This window comes from Arachis ipaensis, chromosome B5 (genome assembly GCF_059453495.1).
Source record: "Arachis ipaensis isolate K30076 ecotype BB chromosome B5, ASM5945349v1, whole genome shotgun sequence".
Taxonomy (NCBI): domain Eukaryota; kingdom Viridiplantae; phylum Streptophyta; class Magnoliopsida; order Fabales; family Fabaceae; genus Arachis; species Arachis ipaensis.
Window position 1 is genome coordinate 11,121,793 of NC_142440.1, and position 19,584 is coordinate 11,141,376.

The 19,584-nt window shown below is 39.1% G+C and overlaps 3 protein-coding genes across 3 annotated transcripts; all 3 read left to right on the top strand.

Moving 5' to 3' along the window:
• The first annotated feature begins 3,090 nt into the window (after positions 1-3,090).
• Positions 3,091-4,838, top strand: LOC107641689 (GATA transcription factor 18). Its single transcript, XM_016345162.3, has 2 exons — positions 3,091-3,963; positions 4,044-4,838. The coding sequence occupies exons 1-2, from the start codon at positions 3,517-3,519 to the stop codon at positions 4,344-4,346; spliced, it is 750 nt and encodes a 249-aa protein (XP_016200648.1). The 5' UTR covers positions 3,091-3,516; the 3' UTR covers positions 4,347-4,838.
• Positions 4,839-10,806: 5,968 nt separating this feature from the next.
• LOC148563373 (uncharacterized) lies at positions 10,807-14,202 on the top strand. The gene is made up of 2 exons (XM_088486777.1): positions 10,807-12,639; positions 12,769-14,202. Exons 1-2 carry the CDS (start codon positions 10,807-10,809, stop codon positions 14,200-14,202), a joined length of 3,267 nt encoding a protein of 1,088 aa, XP_088342903.1.
• A 47-nt stretch (positions 14,203-14,249) lies between these two features.
• LOC148563374 (uncharacterized) lies at positions 14,250-16,142 on the top strand. Its single transcript, XM_088486778.1, has one exon. It carries the CDS (start codon positions 14,250-14,252, stop codon positions 16,140-16,142), a length of 1,893 nt encoding a protein of 630 aa, XP_088342904.1.
• Positions 16,143-19,584: the final 3,442 nt, after the last annotated feature.

Here is a 19,584-nt window from a genome sequence, read left to right on the forward strand (position 1 = left end):
TTTAGCTAATAATATCCTAATAACATTAGTCAAAGTGTTAAATATAAAAAGTTTATATTGAAAACTAAAATCTCAAATTTTGTATATAAACTAAAAACATTGTTTAAAATAAGCAATCTTCATTAGTGTATTTAAGACAATTGTCAGCTAAATTCATAAGTGATTAGAGAGTGTATAATTTGTTTCAAGAAATTTTTATTTATTTTCGAAAATTATCTATGAAAATATATTATTCTTATTTTTGTTTGGAATTTTAAAAATTGATTCTTAAGAATAATTTGTTACTTAAAAAAAATGTTAGTATTTGATATTCTAATGTCAATAAAATAAAAAATAAAAATAACTAGTTTTTAATTATTATGTTTTGTGTTAAAGAGTTTCTCTATTTATTCATATTGAGATTATTTTGAGAATTAAGAATCTATTTTCAATAACATGCATAATAAAATATATGTATTATAATTTATTCTTGATAACATTAAAAATAATTCTCAACCATTTATAGTATTTAAACAAATTTTTTTATAATACCCACCTATATTATGTTCAGAACTCAGACATAATATTCCTTGAATATAGTTATGTGAAATATATTTCTTAATGGCACTTAATTTTTGCATGATATATACTAATTTAGTCATTTGTTTGGTGTGTAGGTACAGACGCAAGAATAGGGCGTGTGAGGCACGTCATAAAGGAGAGGGGAGAGAGCGTGTGAGTGTATATGCACGGAGGGAGGGTCGCGTGAGGAGGAGAGAAACAAAACAAGGTTGATTGTTGTGTTGTGGTGTGTTAAATGACAACGTAACGCTTAGCGTCTTGGGTTAATCGTAGTTGGTTTGGTCGTAGTTTACAAAGCGAGAGAGAGAGAGAGAGAGCATCTTTTGGAAAGCGGTGGTCTCGTCCCGTTTGTCTAACTCACCCTTCATCAATCTCTAGACGATCTGATTCTCTCTCTCTCTCTCTCTCTCAAATGTTTTTTTGAATCTTTTCATCCAATGGAAATTGGATCCATCTTGCCCTTGCCCTTCCCCTTCTCCTATCATTATGTGTAGTGGGGTCCTTTCACTCTCTTTTTTTTTTTGAATTAAAATTTAAAACAAGAGTTACGGTTGGGAGTTATGGTTCTTTGTTTTTTATTTTATGTACTTATTATATATACATTTGACCCTTTTTTGTTTTTTTCTTTTAGGCTTGGTTTTTGTATCTTTGACCCAAAGAATCAATTCTCCAGAGAGTCTAGTGGGCTAGATAGATAGACAGAGTGAGTAAGGCAAGTAAGATTTGCAAAGGAAGAGAGTTGCTTTGATGATTGCAGAGTATCTGAAATGTGATATACTAGTTGGCTTTATCTCTATCTCTCTCTCTAGCTTTATCATGCATGCATCTTGCCTTGTGTTGTGTTGTGAATCTAATGGAAAATCTGATGGATCTTTTTTCTTCTTATCTAGTAGTTGTAGTAGTGAAACTAGTAATACTGTTGATGGCATAAGCAACTGGATCCTAAAAAGCAATGTGGATTATTATTATACGGCATGAGGTTACTATGATGACGAGCTTGGCTTTCTTGTTATAGATTCACGTGATTCCCACGGTACGGCTCAGCCAGCCACAGGTGGAAAATTTGGAGAACATATATACCATACCCACCACTGTCTCAGATTTGATTTTGATGGATTGGACGCCCCTATAACAACAACAACTAACGGAGTCGAGAGAGCATGTTCCACGACTAGTCATTCTTCTATTCAAAATTATACATACTACTTACTCCCTCATTCACCCTCTCACCAATGTGCGTGACAACTACTTCCACTACTACTAACATAACCATCAAATAAAACGTTTATTACTATATAATAAAAAAAAAAAACGTTTATTCTTCTTCTCCGATCCACGTTTTCTCCATACTTCAAACATTTCCATAATTTGATTATACTAATTCGATTTCTATTTATTATGGAAGAGAGTTATATACTACTTTTTATTTATTTATTTATACTTGTAATTTTAAAGTTTAATTTATTTTTTTCTTGCATAACGATGTTTATTGCGTGAGTTTAATTTTTATATATGCTGTTAATATAAAATAATTTTGTATAGACAACTAATTAATCATACATTGTCACGTCATAAAAAAAAATTAATTTTCAATACAAAAATTTGATTAAATAAATTAAACATATAAAATTTATTGAGGAATTTACTTCTTGTTTTTTCCATGACTTCAACCAAATAATACATGCATTCTTTGGTGAGAAGTACTTTTATTACTCTTCATTTCTTTAACTCTCTTTTTTCAAATATATGAGGCTCCTATATATACAACGTGACATGAATTCATAATAGGAGTTTTATGCACATAAAAAAACATTTATCAAGAATAAGATTTTAATATTTTAAATAAATTATTACATATATTAATTTTTAATTTTCAATACAATTTTTGATAGCCCTAATAATAAGAGCCTAAAACTCTTGCAGTAATTAAGAAGTGTTGGGCGTTCAACTTTCAATTCCCATGCAATACAACAAGTAGTATAGTAGATATTTGTGGGAGAAATGAAATCTTAATTAAAAAGAGAAATACTAGTAGTAGAGTAGTAAATTATCAGAGAGAAGAGTTGGGAATATACTGGTTGTTGTATAAGGCATTGAGATTAGTGAATGAATGTGTTGGATTACCAAGAAGGGAGGGCAAAGGGTATATGAGGGTTAAGAAGAAAATAAAAAATATTGGGATTAGAGCAGGGTAGAGGAGAGGGGGGGTTGGGAGCGTGAGAATAAGTGGAGTAGGAGTAGTAGTAGTATTCCATTTTCCTTGGGAGGGTGGCAGTGGCAGAGGCAGAGAATACGGATACGGACAGAGGTTTTTGATGTATCTATCTGTATTGGGTTTGAGACAGACACTAACAATGGCTCCATGTCCTCGTGATCGGAGAAGGGCAGATCCGTGGAAGACTGTTCCCCCACCTTAGTCACGTGCCCTCTTTTGACCACACTCCCCCCCTTTTCCCCCCTTTCTTTCTATTTCACTGCTTACCCCTATTGCTATAAATTGAAAGTACGCAAGGGCAAATCTCATACAAAGTCACAAATAGTGCCTCTCTCTCTCTCTCTCTCTCTCTCTCTTCCCCCACCACTGGGTCCCTCTCCTGAAAAAACAACACAGTCCCCCACCATATATATATAAGTCTCCATTTGCAATTAACGACAACGTGGACTGCACCCCTGCTGACTGGTATTTCGCCATTTTATAAACCTCTCAAGCTAGCAGACAACAAGCCCTTCTCATTTCTCCGTACCCCCACCCTCATTCATTATCTATCTCCAACTTACAATTACCATTCCATTTCAAACATTTTATTATTGCACTTGCTACTTAGCTAGCTTCCCCCATTTCCCCCTTTTCCCCTGTACTGTACTTGTCGCCTGATCTGCAATAAAAGGCCTCCTCATACAACTGCCTCATCACCAATCATCTCCTAAATTCAAATTCCGAGAAGGGAAACAACAATGATGCATCATCGATGTTGCAGCGGAACTACTCATCAGGGGCACGTCATGGGTCCCTGCACATGTGCTATGTTCCATGGCCAAACAACCACCAATTCCTTCTCCATGCTATTCTCCATGCCCAACCACCACAACAACCCTTACGATCAACCTGATGATATCATTTACTCCTCCTCTTCTTCATCCTCCGTCGACTGCACCCTCTCCCTCGGAACCCCTTCCACCCGTTTCACCGAAGACGAAGAGAAGCGTACCCGCCATGAACGTCGTTCCTCCGTCTCCAACTTCTGCTGGGATTTGCTACAATCCACCAAACACAACCACTCTCAAACCAAGTCCTCCTCAAACCGCCCCTCCAACAACGCCGACCCTCTCCTCGCTCGTCGTTGCGCCAACTGTGACACCACTTCTACACCGCTCTGGAGGAATGGCCCCCGTGGCCCAAAGGTACATATATTTCTAAATCAAATATCTTATTACAAACTTCTCTGTTCGTGTTTGGTTCTTATTGAAATGGTCAATTGCAGTCTCTATGCAATGCCTGTGGCATACGGTTCAAGAAAGAGGAGAGGAGGGCCAGTGCAGCAGCCGCCACCACCGCCGCGGCTTCTGGTGGCGTGATGGATTCATCGCAGATGTACAGCCACCACAACAGTAACTCGTGGTACGCACATTCGCAGAGCCAGAAGATGGCCGCGGCGGCGATGGGCAGCGAGTTCCGTTTCGTGGACGACGGTGATGTCCGGGACTCCGAAAACGGCATTCCGTTCCTGTCGTGGAGGCTCAACGTTACTGACAGAACAAGCCTCGTTCACGACTTCACAAGATGAAAAGAAAGAACAACGTTATCATCAAATATGAATAACAATATAATAACAGAACCAAAAACATCACAACTCTCTCAAAGAAGGAGGAGGTAGCTTTCTAGTACTAATATCTAATCTATCCATCCATCCATCCTCCAACCAAACCAAGCAGTTATATACGTCAACGTTTTACGATGATCATGACGATGAGGATGATGTAGAAGATATTTTTGATTGCGATGGTTGTGGTCTCGTCAATATGATGTTTTTTTTTTCTTTTTAATTTTAAATTGATCTTTTTTTTCCCGTTTTGTTTGCTTCCTATTCTCCGTCTTGCATTTGCATAGGATGGAGTGAGAATGGGATAATTCTATATTCTTAGTTTGCTTTCTCTTTGGACTTAGCTTCTTTCTTTAACTTTCTCTTTCAGTTACATATGAACCTTTTTTTTTTGTAGCCTCACTACTACTTTTCATGTTAGTCATTATAATATCTAGTTGATGTTGACCATGATTATTGACCGTTTGATTTGCAAACAAGGGCTTTATAACTTGGGCCTTTTATTTATATGTATCAAGCTTTTATAGTAGTGGTAGTATTAGCCCTTCACGTATTTGTAATTTTCACATCACAAGATCGAGATTCATACACATATGCAGATAATAATGTATGCAAAAGTCTAAGGGGCAGCAACTTTGTTAAATTCTGGTGCATCTAACCAGTAAAAAAAAGTGAGTCATTGGATGAAATTTCACATCAATCTCACACAAAATCATCATAGATGGCTACAAATCACAAAAATTGATGGCCAGTAGCATTGCTGATAATGTATTCATTGGAGAGGATATGAGAGAGGGAGTAAGTCGTAGGTGCATTTTGGTAATTGGAAAGAGGCAAAGTCTCTCTCTTTCTATCTCTGTTTTGGTCCAATGCCGATGTTGGATCACTGTACTGTTGTGTCTGAACCGGACACTGTGCGGTTCAGAACAGTAAAACTGAAGTGTCTTTTTAGTTTGAACACTGCGTCGAATCTAACCCTCCAATGAAGTTTGTGTATGTTGCCCTTCCTGAAACTCTTACTCAGTCAACTTTTTCTCATTCATTAAACCCACCATCATTGCCCTTATCCCTATATATTACGTACTATCGTTTATATTCTTTTTGGTAATCTATGTTGGTGATTGTTACGGTATCGTTAACTTACTAAAAAAAAAAATGATAAATTAATATTTAATTTAAAAATATATAAAAAATTAATTTGAAATATTTAAAATTTGAATTTAAATTTTTTAAATTTTAAATTTTTATTTTAGAAGATAAAGTGTGATTTCTTACCTTTCAATAATTTCTCTCTCATATTTTTTTTGATTCCACTTATAAAATAAATGGTAAAAGATCACATTTTATCCTCTAAAGTAAAATTCAAAATTTAGAGGATTCAAATCTTTAAAATTTATCACAAAAAATAAATGAAAAAGTCTAGGAGGATAGCAACTTTATTAAATTTTGGTCGGTATGTAACCAGCAAAAGAAAAGTGAATAATCCCATACCATTAGATAAAATTTTATATCATTAAAAATATTATTAATGGCTACTTAATAAATACAAATCACAAAAGTTACTATTTTCTAACCCTCCTCAAAATAAATTAAGTAAAAATTAAATATTAAATTATAGACACTATAAAATTCATCATTTATTTTAGCATCAAATTACTGTCAATCACAAGTTAGCAACATTTATGAAAAAATCTATTATATTTTTATGACTTAAAAAATAAAGTTGTTTAAAAATAATTCTTAAAACTCTGCATTTGATATAGTACATTGTACTATTTTTATTAGAGTCCCGTTAAGGAGACAATGGACTATTTTACAAAATGAACATCTTCATATTATTTAGAATAACCATCCAAGTATTAGGGATAATAAACATCTTCCCAAAAGTTTAAACTGATTTTTGGATTCACCAATGATCAAACTCTTGACCTTTCGGATCTAGAACTCTTAACACTAATGATTATATCTCTGATACTCTCTAAACCTCCATTGTACACATTGTACAAATATTTCATTGGCTTCTCATACTTTCCCTTTTCATTATTATTATTGTTGCATTTCTTTCAAAAATTCCTATCAAGTGCATTTAAAATATTACTTTCTGACAAATTTTTTTTTTTTTTTTTTTATCTAATTGACAATATATTTTTGCCGATGAGAATGCGTCTTTTGAATAATAAAACCATATCATCTGCATCCAATCAATTTTTATCTAAATTTGGTCTAGTGAGGCAATTTAGCAGGAACTAGGGCGTGAGAAGATCTCAAACCAACCATCAATATCCCAGACCAACTAAGGGCTGTAATTTTGGTACTAGTACTACATACACATCAGTTCACTCTATGATGACTTTTTTTTCTAGTTGGAATGGACTGGGCCGATACATTACACAGCACGAGTTAGGATCATTTTAGGTGTTTCAGTTAACACTGACGTAATAAAAAAAAAAAGAGAAAGTGGTGTTTTAGTCAATTTATTGATGGGTCACGACTAGCTTTTTTGGACTATCAGCTAACTCATTTAATTAAGAAACAAAAAGATTAAAAAAAAAATCAATGTGCAATCCCAAGGTTTGTGGATTCGCCCAATGTGGGCTAAGGTTAAGCGAGTCAATTAGCTCCAAGCCACAAGAAAATAGCTCGATGATAAGCTAAATTAGATTAGTCTAGTAATTAATTCACTAGTCCAAATAATAATAAAAAATAATAAATTATCTTAGCCTTTAGCATTCTTCGTTGTTTAATAGTAAGGAGTTTAAATAACATGTACAAGATTTTAAATTCAAATTTTATTGCCATGTAAATAAAAAATGGAATATTAGAAAAACGAACATTTTAACAGTGTTATTTTAATTTTTAGCATTACTATTAATTGTTGAGATATGTTTTCCTGAAGTATTTGTAACATTTGATAATTGACAAGGGAAAACAAAATTATAAGAATTAATTTTCGAATTATTTTTATTCTTTTACCACATTGCTCTCTTAACAGTTGCTCAATTGAATTTTAGTGGGGGTTGAAGTTAAGGATTTTTTTTTAAAATAAATATTTTAATTATTTTATTTACTGAAATAGATATTTTAAATATTATTTATGATTTTACGCCCCATTACATATCTCATCGATTGTGTACTAAAAATATAAATTTTTTGTACATAAATAATTTTAAAAATGATCCAAAAATATAATAAAAAAAAAAGAGTCAAGTTCTTTCTAAAGATGTTGGGTAAAAGGATGGAACCCAAAAGAACACTTTGAGGAATTGAATTTCTCTTTAGTGGGAACTAAATTGGTGGAAGTGGATTAGTTAGATTTGGAGTGTAAAGAGTGTTATCTAGTTAAAAGAAAACCGAACTAGATGTCCCTTCACTAATGTTACATGTCATGAGCACTCTTTTTACCCATCATACACCTCTTTGTCATGGACCTCTTTGTCATGGACACCCAACAGAATTTTAGTTTAACTTGTGAAAATCAACTTCTTCCATTTCTAGTTAAAAAGTTTTGAAGTGATGGAAACACCTAAAAATATTTTTTGTCAACTATCTTATTTAGTAACAAGTCTTGGGGTAAAAGGAATAGGCCAAATATCACACTATAACCATTGGACAATGGACTCCCTCCTCAAAATAGTTTTACACTATAAAAAGATCCCAAATTACCTCTTAAAGAGACTTTTTTTTCTGAAGCTTAGAAGCTAAAAAAATCCATCTTTTTCTCTCCTCAAATTTCTCTCATTGTTCTTCATTTTATTCATCAACTTTACAAGCAAGCATTCGGGTGTTCCACCAGAACACCCGACAACAATTAATTAACCCCTGTTTACTTTAAACAAAGCTCATTCATCCTCTTGTGACATCAGTGGAGGTCTCAACACTTGTTCTTCATCCTTATTTCTCATCATTAGTTCTTGTATTGTTTATTTGTCACTAATAGAAGTGTTTTCCTCACAAGTTTACTTACCTCGAATATCTCATCTTAACCATTTTTCACTTAATATATTTTTCACGGAATTCACCCGAATCACTTGGCTACTCCACTGGGAAGGAACACTTCGACGTGATAGCTGAGCCTAGCAATACTCGTTCGGGGCAGAATCGACCACCTAGGTGACGTTCAGTAACCCCTCAAAACCTCAATCTCAGCTTGGGATCACTTCAAGATGAGGATGGGCACAACCAAGAAGAAGAACACATGGAGCAGCAGAATCTGGGTGCAGGAGGAGAAGGAGCTCATGCTTACGCAAATTTCTTCACACCCCAGCTGGAGGTACCGCTGGTCCGTACACTCATGTAACCATCCTTGCTCATGTGTACAACTATATGATAGACAACCAAACAAAGATGCAAGCTTTGACCACGAAAATGATGGCTAGGGATCAAACGAGGTATAGAACCCCTTCACCACCTCCAGTCGTGAATTTGGAGAATATAGAGAAAGACGAGAACACCCTAATCACTCGTAGGAAGTTGGCGCATATTCTAAAAGGCAAAGGAGAAGCAAGTGAACCCACTTGGAGATAAGTCCACCATTTGGGCATCATATTTTGGCAAAACCCTATCCTAAGAGGTACTAACTGCCAACCTTTCGTAAATTTGATGGTACCGGAAGTGCCAAAGAACACATCATGTCATTCTTGGATGACCTTGGGGGTATTCAGGAACCACTAGGACCTCAAAATCAAGGAGTTCTCAAAATCATTGACAGGAAGGGCATTCACGTGGTATTGCAAGTTGAAAGCCAATAGCATCAACACCTAGGAGAAATTAGTGACGGAGTTCTGCAACAAGTTTCTAGAAGAGGAACTCTCTATGCATATCATGGACCTAGGAAGAGTGAAACAGAGACAAGGAGAAGGATTGGTAGCATTTATCAAGAGATACAGAGATCAAGCTTTACTTTGTATATACACTCAATTGGTGTACGGGTGTATTAAAAATGTGGAAGACGGATCCCAAATTTATCTTTCTATGAACAACATAAACACTTTTTCTGAGCTTTTAAAGAGAGCATCTGACATAACTGAGGCAGTGAAGCGTAATGGAAGGAGATCTAAAGAAGTTTCCCCTCTGGAGGTGTGTGTTGTTGATGGCAGGGGCAGAAGGCGTTCCTATTCTAAGGGCCCTAACAAAAACAGTCCTCCACCATTAATTTTTATATGATTGTTGATGGCAGGGGCAGAAGGCGTTCCTATTCATATATGATTGTGTACTAAAAATATAAACCCTTTTTGTACATCATTAATTTTTATAATGACCTACAAACATGGTCAAAAAAGAGTTAAGTTCCTCCTAAAGGTATTGGGCTAAAAGGATGGAACCCAAAAGAACACCTTGAGGAGTTGAATTTCTCTTCAGTGAGAACTATATTGGTGGAAGTGGATTGGTTGGATTTGGAGTGTAAAGGTGTCATCTAGTTGAAAGAAAACCAAACTAGATGTCCCTTCACTAATGTCACATGTCAGGAGCTTTAGTTTAACGTGTGGGAATCAACTTCCTACCCTTTTCAGTTGATAAGACTTGAGGTGATCCCAAATACCTAAAGATATTTTGGAAAGAGCAGTAAACCAAATGTCAGACTAAAACCATTGGCCAAGTGGTGTCCTCTTCATCATGGTTTTATGCTATAAAAAGGACCTCAAGCCACCTCTGTAAATCATCTTTTCCTTCATCCTTCATCCTTCACTCTCACTTTTCACTTTCACCTTGATCATCTTCTTCTTCACAGACTTTGAAACCCTTTTTATCCTTTACTTTCACCTTCACCTTCATCCTCTTCTGAGAGCTTCTCTTCTCTGTAAACCATTCCTGTCCACTTTAAACAAAGTTCGTTCATCCTCTTGTGACATTAGTGGAGGTCTCAACACTTGTTCTCCACCTCTCTTCCTCACTATTAGTTCTTGTATTGCTTATTTGCCATTAATAGAAGTGTCTTCCTCACAAGTTTACTTACCCCTAATCTCTCACCTTAACTATTATTTTTCACTTAATCTATTTCTCACGAAACCCACCCGAATCATCTGGCGACTCCACTGGGGAGGAACACTTCGACGTGATGGCTGAATCTAGCAATACTCATCCTGGGCAGAATCGAGCACCTAAGAGACGCTCAATAACTCCTCAGGATCTCAACCTCAGCTTGGGATCACCTCAAGACAAGGACGGGCACAACCAAGAAGAGGAACACATGGAGCAGCAGAATCTGGGTGCAGGACGAGAAGGAGCTCATGCCTATACAAATTTCTTCACACCCCATGCTGGAGGTACCACTGGCATGCACACTCATGTAACCATTCCTGCTCATGTGTACAACTATATGATAGACAACCAAACAAAGATGCAAGCTTTGATCACGAAAATTATGGCTAGAGATCAAACGAGGTATAGAACCCCCTCACCGCCTCCATTCGCGAACTAGGAGAATATGGAGGAAGACAAGAACACTCCAGTCACTCGTAGGGAGTTGGCACGTATTCTAAAGGACAAAGGAGAAGCAAGTGAACCCACTTGGGAGATAAGTCCACCATTCGGGCATCATATTTTGGCAAAACCATACCCTAAGGGGTACCAACCACCTACCTTTCATAAATTTGATGGTGCTGGAAGTGCCAAAGAACACATCCTGTTATTCTTGGACGATCTCGGGATGTTCAGGAACCACCAAGAGCTCAAGATCAAAGAGTTCTCAAAATCACTGACAGGAAAGACGTTCACGTGGTATTGCAAGTTGAAAGCCAGTAGCATCAACACCTGGGAGCAATTAGTGACGGAGTTCTGCAACAAGTTCCTGGAAGAGGAATCCTCCATGCACATCAAGGACCTGGGGAGAGTGAAACAGAGACAAGGAGAAGGATTAGTTGCATTCGTCAAGAGGTACAGAGATCAAGCTTTACTTTATATAGACACTCTCCCAGAGCCACAATTGGTGTACGGGTGTATTAGAAATGTGGAAGATGGATCCCAAATTTATCTTTCTATGAGCAACATAAACACTTTCTTTGAGCTCTTAAAGAGAGCATCTAACATAACCGAGGTAATGAAGCGCAATGGAAGGAGATATAAAGAAGTTTCCCCTCTGGAAGTGTGTGCCGCTGATGGCAGGGGCAGAAGGAGTTTCTATTCTAGGGGTGCAAAGATAAACAGTCCTCCACCCCCACTACCTCTCTCCAGAGCTCAGGCCATGGTTGTCGTAAATGGATGGTTTGAGGATGGAACATTAAACCCCAGAACAGATAGAGAGCCACCAACCCCTGAAGACTTGAGAGATCCAAGATATTGCATGGTGCACCGCAATAAGGGCCATGGGTTGACCGATTGTTATGTGGTGAGGACGATGTTTCATAGGCAAGTGAAGGAAGGGAAGATACTCCTAAATGGGGAACAAAACCAAGAAGGTGTAAAAAACACTCCTTTTCCTCAACATGATGTTCGAATGATAGGCGTTGAAGAAGAGGTAATGCTGACAGAGATCGTAGATAAAGCAGAAGAGATGGTCACCATGGAGGAGTCCTTGGATGAAGACACGTTGACAAGAGGTCTTTTGAAGTCTCGAGGTTGTAGAATCATGTTCAACCAACTTGGCTTAGAACCCCACATTCAGAAAGAGGTGGCCAGAGCTCTAATAGGAGTTATTCAGAAGCATGAAAAAGGTTTTGGGGGTATCAACGCTCAGCTCACAAGATTAGCAAAGGCCCATGCAAACGCCCTGGTGTTTCGGGACCCTGACTCATTTAATGGGGAGTTCTACCATAATAAACCATTGTACGTGGAAGCAGTGGTAGAAGGCATGAAGGTCAGAAGGGCCTTGGTGGATGCTAGATCAGGGGTAAACATCATACCCACTCATATATTTCTAGAAATGGGAGGTTCTGCTGATCAGATAAGGCCTACTCAAGTCGGGCTCAATGCTTTTAATGGAGTGGGTGTGAAATCTAGAGGGTGTGTTAATGCTATCTTGGAGGTTGGCCCCATAAAGACCAATAATAAGTTTCATGTGGTGGATGGAAGCTCTAGCTACCACATCCTACTGGGACGTCCATGGATTCATTTACATCGGTGCGTTCCTTCAAGTTGGCATCAATGCATAAAGTCTAGCTGGAGAGGGAAGGATATTAGCATCTCAGCCACTGTAACACCCTTTGATGCGGGAGAAGCACATTTAGTGGATGCGAGTTTCTATGAAGAGCTTACGTTACCAGGGGTCAACAAAATAAGGCCTGTACAGGAATGCACCATTGGAACACCCAGACAAAAAGCAGTACGGAAGGACACCCTGAGGGAGGAAGCACCAAAAGAAAACACCAAAAAACGAGCAACAACAATCGAAGACCTAGGGCTTCGTAAGGAAATTCTCCCAGGTGGAGGATATCGGTGGTGTATCCTATAGGAACTCGGGGGTCCAGCGGAGGAAAATTACCAGAACTCCCCTGGCCCCGACATCCTAAGTATACAAAAAAAAGAACATCTGCAAAGCAGCATAGAAAATGCCCCTGTCCAACTCCAAGATGAAGCAAAGCAGAAGGAGGAAGAGTTGGAAGAGATTAATTTAGGGACTGAAGAACACCCGAGGCCTTTGTTCATGTGTAAAACTCTAGGGGAGAAGGAGAAAAGGGATTTGATAGCATTATTAACAGAGTTCAGAGATGTGTTCACTTGGAACTATGATGAAATGCCAGGGTTAGATCTAAACCTGGTGACCCACAATTTAGCCGTGAGGAAAGGAGCAACTCCTGTCAAGCAAGCTCCTAAAAAATTCTCCAATGAAATAGAAGCTCAAGTAAAGAAAGAAATCGAAAAGTTACTCGCAGCCAAGTTTGTCAAACCAATACAACACCCCTCTTGGTTAGCCAACATAGTGCTAGTGAAAAAGAAGAATGGGCAGATCCGGTGTTGCGTGGATTTTAGAGATCTAAACAAAGCTTGCCCTAAGGATGATTTTCCTCTGCCAGATGTCGATAGAATGGTAGATGCTACAGCCGGATTTGAGAGGTTCTCCTTCATGGATGGATTTAGCGGGTACAACCAAATTAGAATGGCTCCGGGAGATGAAGAAAAGACAGCATTTCAAACACCCGTAGGTAATTTTTACTATACTGTCATGCCTTTTGGCCTGAAGAATGCTGGAGCAACCTACCAAAGAGCCATGACTGCTATATTCCATGACATAATGCATGACTTTGTAGAAGACTATGTAGACGATTTGGTTGTCAAGTCAACATCCAGAAAGCAACACACAGAACACCTCAGAGCTGTGTTCACTAGATGCAGAAAGTATAGACTCAAGATGAACCCCATGAAATGTGCCTTCGGGGTGTCATCTGAAAAGTTCTTGGGATTCAGAGTCCACAAAGGAGGCATTTCAGCTGACGAGGATAAGATTAAAGCTGTCCAAGACATGGAACCTCCGAAAGACATCAAGGGACTTCAGAAGTTCATAGGCAAGCTGGGGTACATTCGAAGGTTCATACCAGCATTAGGGGAGCTCTTAGGACCCCTAAGACCTTTGTTGAAAGAGAAGAACACCTTTACGTGGGGACAACACCACCAAGCTATGATGGACAAGATCAAGAACGTTCTCACGTCCACTCACACCATGACTTCCCCTCAGCCTGGTGCACCATTGAAGGTATACTTAGCGGTAGGAGAAGAAGCAGTTAGTGGGTTAATTGCACAAGAAGGTGAAGGCAAAGAGAAACCCATCGCTTATGTTAGCAGAGCCATGAAAGGGCCAGAAAAACATACTCTTCACCAGAGAAATATTGTCTCGCTCTGGTGTACATCTCACAAAGATACCGACACTACTTTCAAGCACACCAAGTAGAAGTCGTATCGAAAAATGAAGTCCTCAGATTTTTAATTGAAAAGCCAATGTTGACTGGAAGAATGAGTCGTTGGGCACTCCTAATAAGCGAATATGATGTGAAATTGGTGACACCTACCACCATTAAGAGCCAAGCTTTGGCTGACCTCTTGTCGATCTGTCCTGAAAAAGCAACGATTGAAGAGTTGCCAGATCAGATTCCAGGAACAATAGAGACTGTTTATGCTTGCAATGAAGAGGAAACATGGACCCTCATGTTTGATGGAACACCCTCGAATCCTCAAGGAGGGGCAGGAGTCCTCCTTACAGACTCCCATGGAAGAAATCTGTCCTTCATGTTTCGATTGGATTTCTCTTGCACCAACAATGAGGCAGAGTATGAAGCGCTAATGCTTGGTCTAAAGATGGCTCAAGAAGTTGGTATCAAGAAACTCCATGTCAAAGGAGACTCCAACCTAATAATACAACAAATCCTAGGAGGGTACGGCACGAAGGAAAGAAGTCTGGCCTTATGCAGAGAGCAAGTGTGGCGTATGATGAAGGTATTTGATAAGATCTCATTTGAGCATGTACCCCGAACAGAAAACAAGCATGCGGATGCTTTAGCAACATTGGGGAGTAGAGTCACTATTCAAAATGGACAACATGCTTTGGAACACCGGATAGCTGAAAGTCCTGCCAGAGAAGAAGGGATGTCTGTGGAAGGAAAAACCAATGATTGGCGAACGCCTATACATGAACAGCTCAGAACGCTCAACATCACCAAAGAAACAAGAGGATTTTGCCTCCTCAATGGGAAAATGTTCAGAAAAAGCAATGATGGACTCCTCATGAAATGTGTAGGAGAAGAAAAAGGGAAAGAAAAAGCAGAACAACTGCATGGAGCCACTTGCAGAGAAGAAGGCCCCGATTTGTACCAAAGGCTCCAGAGGTGGGGTATTTATTGGCCGAAAATGAAGTTTCATTGTGATGAATTACAGGCTTCCTGCAAGGCTTGTCAAGAAACAAAAGAAAGCATGCAGATATGTAATGTTCACAATTGGCAACAACCCATCATAGAGTACCTCGATGCTGGAGTTTTGCCTTCAGAGAAAATAGAAGCTGAGAGATTGACGAAGAGATCAGAACGCTACTTCTTGCAAAAAGGTGAGTTGTTCAAAAAGAGTTTTACCGGAGAGATGCTAAAATGCGTTCGAGATGAAGAAAAAGATAAAGTCTTGGAAGAAGTCCATCAAGGAGTATGTGGGAGACACCAAGGAGGAAGGGCCTTATGGTATGAACTAATCAGGATTGGCTATTTCTGGCCAAAAATGAAGGAAGATGCAATCAACTGCGCCAAAAGGTGTGTACAATGCCAAAAGCATGCAAACTTGATACATGCACCAAGCGTGCAGAAGAATAGCCTCAAAACACCATACCCATTCCATACATGGGCGGTAGATTTTGTGGGACCAATCAACCCCCCATCAATGGGGAAGAAATGGATTCTAGTTGCAACAGAAAGCTTCACCAAGTGGGTGGAGGCTGTCGCTGTCAGGGAAGCAAATGCTGAAGCAGTAGTGAGATTTATCAAAGAAAATATAATATGCAGGTTCGGGCTGCCAAGTGTTCTAGTGTCCGATAATGGAATCCACTTTGTTAACCAAAGAGTGTGGGGTGTTCTTGAACAATACCAAATCAAACATCACAAGTCTTTCCCCTACTACCCACAAGGCAATGGCCAGGCAGAGGCTACTAACAAGAGCCTTTTGAAAATACTCACAAAGATGGTGACCGATGCTCATAAAGATTGGAGTGAATACCTACCACTTGCTCTTTGGGCTTACAGAACAACCAGACATGGAACAACCGGAGTAACGCCTTTTTCGTTGGTTTATGGGGTTGAAGCTGTACTGCCAACAGAGATTGAAGTACCCACCGCCAGGATGTTGTTAGACTAGGCAAGGGATCGTGAAGCTGAGTTGCAAGAATTGGAAGAAAAAAGAGAAGTTGTGGGAAGCAAGATGGAAGAATACCACCGGAGACTAGCGTTAGCTTACGACAAGCATGTTCAGCCCAGGGTGTTCCTAGAGGGTGATCTGGTGCTAAAATCAGTAGACGCAGTAATGAGGAAGATGTCTTTGCCAAAATGGGCTCCCAAATGGGAGGGTCCTTACATTGTTTCTGAAGTACACCCCAACGGACACTGTATCCTGCTGGACCCAGATCATGGAACAACCACTGGCCCCATCAATTTCAAGTATGTCAAGAAATACTATGCCTAATTTCAGCTTTAGTAATTCAAATTTCAATTCCAAAAGGCTTCTTTATCAAGAGCCAATGTTTATGTTATATTATTCTGCAAGCATCCTGCAATACATGAGAAAACTGCTTTAGCAATCATACACTCAAAAAATGTGAGTGATGCATCTTAAGAAATTTGCAGTACAAAATAGTTCCAAAAAAGTGAAGTGTCCCACCCTCCAAGCTCCTAAAAAGAGTCGAGCATAAATAGGGCAAGAAAGTTATGGGTACCTTCCTTTTCTTTGCCTAAAAAAAAAGAGGCAGAAAAAAAAATAGCAGTAGATAATCCTGCTCATCTTAAAATCATACCCTCCCCCTGCAAAAAAAAAAAGTGTGTATCCAAAATAAAATGATCACACAAGCAGGAAAAGCCCCTGGAGGAGTATGCATATTATAAAAAAAAAATGAAGGGAAACATAACACCCAAAAAGAGGTGTACAATGAAAGTCATAGAAGCAGTAGGACAAAAATATACTTTGTCAAAGTATTACATATTTTACAAAATAAAGTGCTGGAAACTATCACAGCCACAAAATATCACTGTAAGAAATTGCAGAAGAAGCAGCCTCCTTATGCTTGGCCAATTGCTCTCGCTCCATGCTGTCGCTGGCTAACCTAGCCTTCATGGTGTTCAATTCAGATGTAAGCTTGTTAACCTTTTCTTGAAGAGCAGAAACATTAGAAGAGAGAATGTGATGCTCTTTAGACAACAATTCTTCTCTAGCAAGATCAGAGATCCCAGGTGGAGGCTCCAATTTTGCAGAAAGATTTTCAAGCCAATGACCACTAAATTTAAATAACTTAAGGTTATTTAGATGAGGTTATTTTAGATGATTTGCTACCATATCTCGATGAGCACCCCACAAGTCCGCAAGGGAGTGTGAAGTAAAGAAATCCCATGCATCCAGAAAAGCTTGGTACCCAAGCTTCTTGAAAAGGCAGTTCAGGTCATTTGGAAGCAAGAAGGAAGGAGCCCGGGATGCAATCTCCGATAACAAGTTCTTCGCATCGCCATTGAAATGCTCAAACTCATCGCGGACAGAAGCTGAAAAGCAAAACAACCTTTTTTCATCAGGAACTTATAAAGTGCTGGCACGCCTGACAAATGAAAAGAAATACAATGGAACACACCAGAAGAAGCACTAGCTAAAGGTTCCTTTGTGATATCAGAAATGCTCGAAGCTTGAAAGGTGGACTCAGAAACAGCATGAGAAGCTGAAGATACAAACATACACATAAACAGCATGAACAAAATCATGTACCCCTTCTAAAAAATAAAAAAAAGGGAGGCAAAAAAAAAAAAACAGTTGTACCTGCGCCAGGAAATACCGTTCGAATGGGAGTAACAACACGTCTAGTAGGGTCCCCTTAGCAGGTAACACCCGGCTCAATGTCAACATTGCTCTTGGAACTTGCTATTGCTCGTGGGTCATCTCGCACAACTTCTTGGGTAGTACCCTTGTCAGGGATGTCGCCAACAACAAATGAATTAGGAGAGTCCCCACTGACCCTTTCTTGAGAGCTCTCATCGCCTACATTTACCGGATCAGAGGATGCATTTGGAATTATTTTCATTTTACCCAAAAGACGATGGGACCTACGCTTCACAACACTTCTAGATAAGCTAACCACAGCTTTACCAGGAGACTGTGATGACTCAACAAAGCAAGCAGCAGCAGAAGAACCTTTAGCTTTTGCCGTCGAAGAAGGAGAAATCCCTGAGCCAGTGGAAATTGGTGAAGGCGTAGCATCAACAGAAGGCCTAGGTGGTCTTTCAAGAGACCTCTTTGCAACCTTAACATTTGAACTCTCCACTTTACTACGCTTGACCACTTCAGCAGTAACAACTGAATCATCAGGTTTTCTTTTTGAAGAGGGTGGATGTCTATAACACCTGGCGTTCAAGTCTACAAAACACCAGCACAAAAGATACAGCAGTCAAATACACAAAGAGGAGAGAGAGACGAAAAATAAATGAAGAAACAAAAAACAAGAATCAGCAAAGAGCAAATATTACTTGTAATGGTCGAAGGAGAAAGGTTGCCGGTCATGAAATATGGATCCTTGATCAAAACTGGGACAAATGATCTGACATCAGGGACGGAGGTACCCTCATATTTCCTGATATGCTCCTTCATACGCATAAGGTAATCCACATACTCCTTTGTAACTCCCCCATCCCTGTCGAGAGGAACAACCAAGAAAGGATTGTACTTCGGGAGTTCTTCTTGAAACAGAACCTTTTTCATTAAATTTTCCGATGGAAAAAAAATATTCTCCATGTTTTTTGGATCCTGGTCCCACCCTAGTTGGCGACTTACCCTATCAGGACGGTAGATCACTGGACAGATCAAAGTTCCACAGTGAAAATCCCTATCCATAACAATCAAACCAGGAAGAGGGGTAGGAGAAGTACACAAAAGCCAAAAGTCATAAACCCCATCCTGGCCGGCGGAAATATTATTGCGGTCATGCTCAAGACAAGCAGAATATATACGATGAATAGCCAATACATCGGGCTGGTAAGAGATTACGTACGGGCGAAAACAAAAATTTTCCTCCAAGTCAATAACATCCTCCAAAGATTTCGAAGGATGAGCTGAACCCCAAATCCAAGCACGAGGACTTGCCTTCTTATCTGGAAGAATTGTAGGGGGCTTACGGGTGGGAGCAAACAGAGAGAACCGTTCAAAAAGAAAGAGTTGAAGAAATATTTCGTCAATGAAAGACAAAACTGGAAAGCGACCATGAGCAATCTTGGGTTGCAGGAAAAATTGATCAAGCCGCGTATATAAGCTGTCGAGATACATAGGAGCCAATGGTAAACGTTCTCCTCTAGCAATCAAGCAGGCTAAAAGAAACACCACATGGCTCATACACTCATCCGCCGGTCCCAAAAATATATATTTACTTAACCAATAAGCAACAAAAGCAGCTTCCCTAAGATCTGAAGAAACAGCAGGAGCAGGGACAAACTCACCATTGAGGAAATCGCCAAAGAAATAACGAGACCAATTAGAGTAAGAATACTTAACAGTAATCTTCTTCTTCTTGGAATCTTGCTTGTCGCCAACCACCTCTTTTCCTCTCGAGGACCGA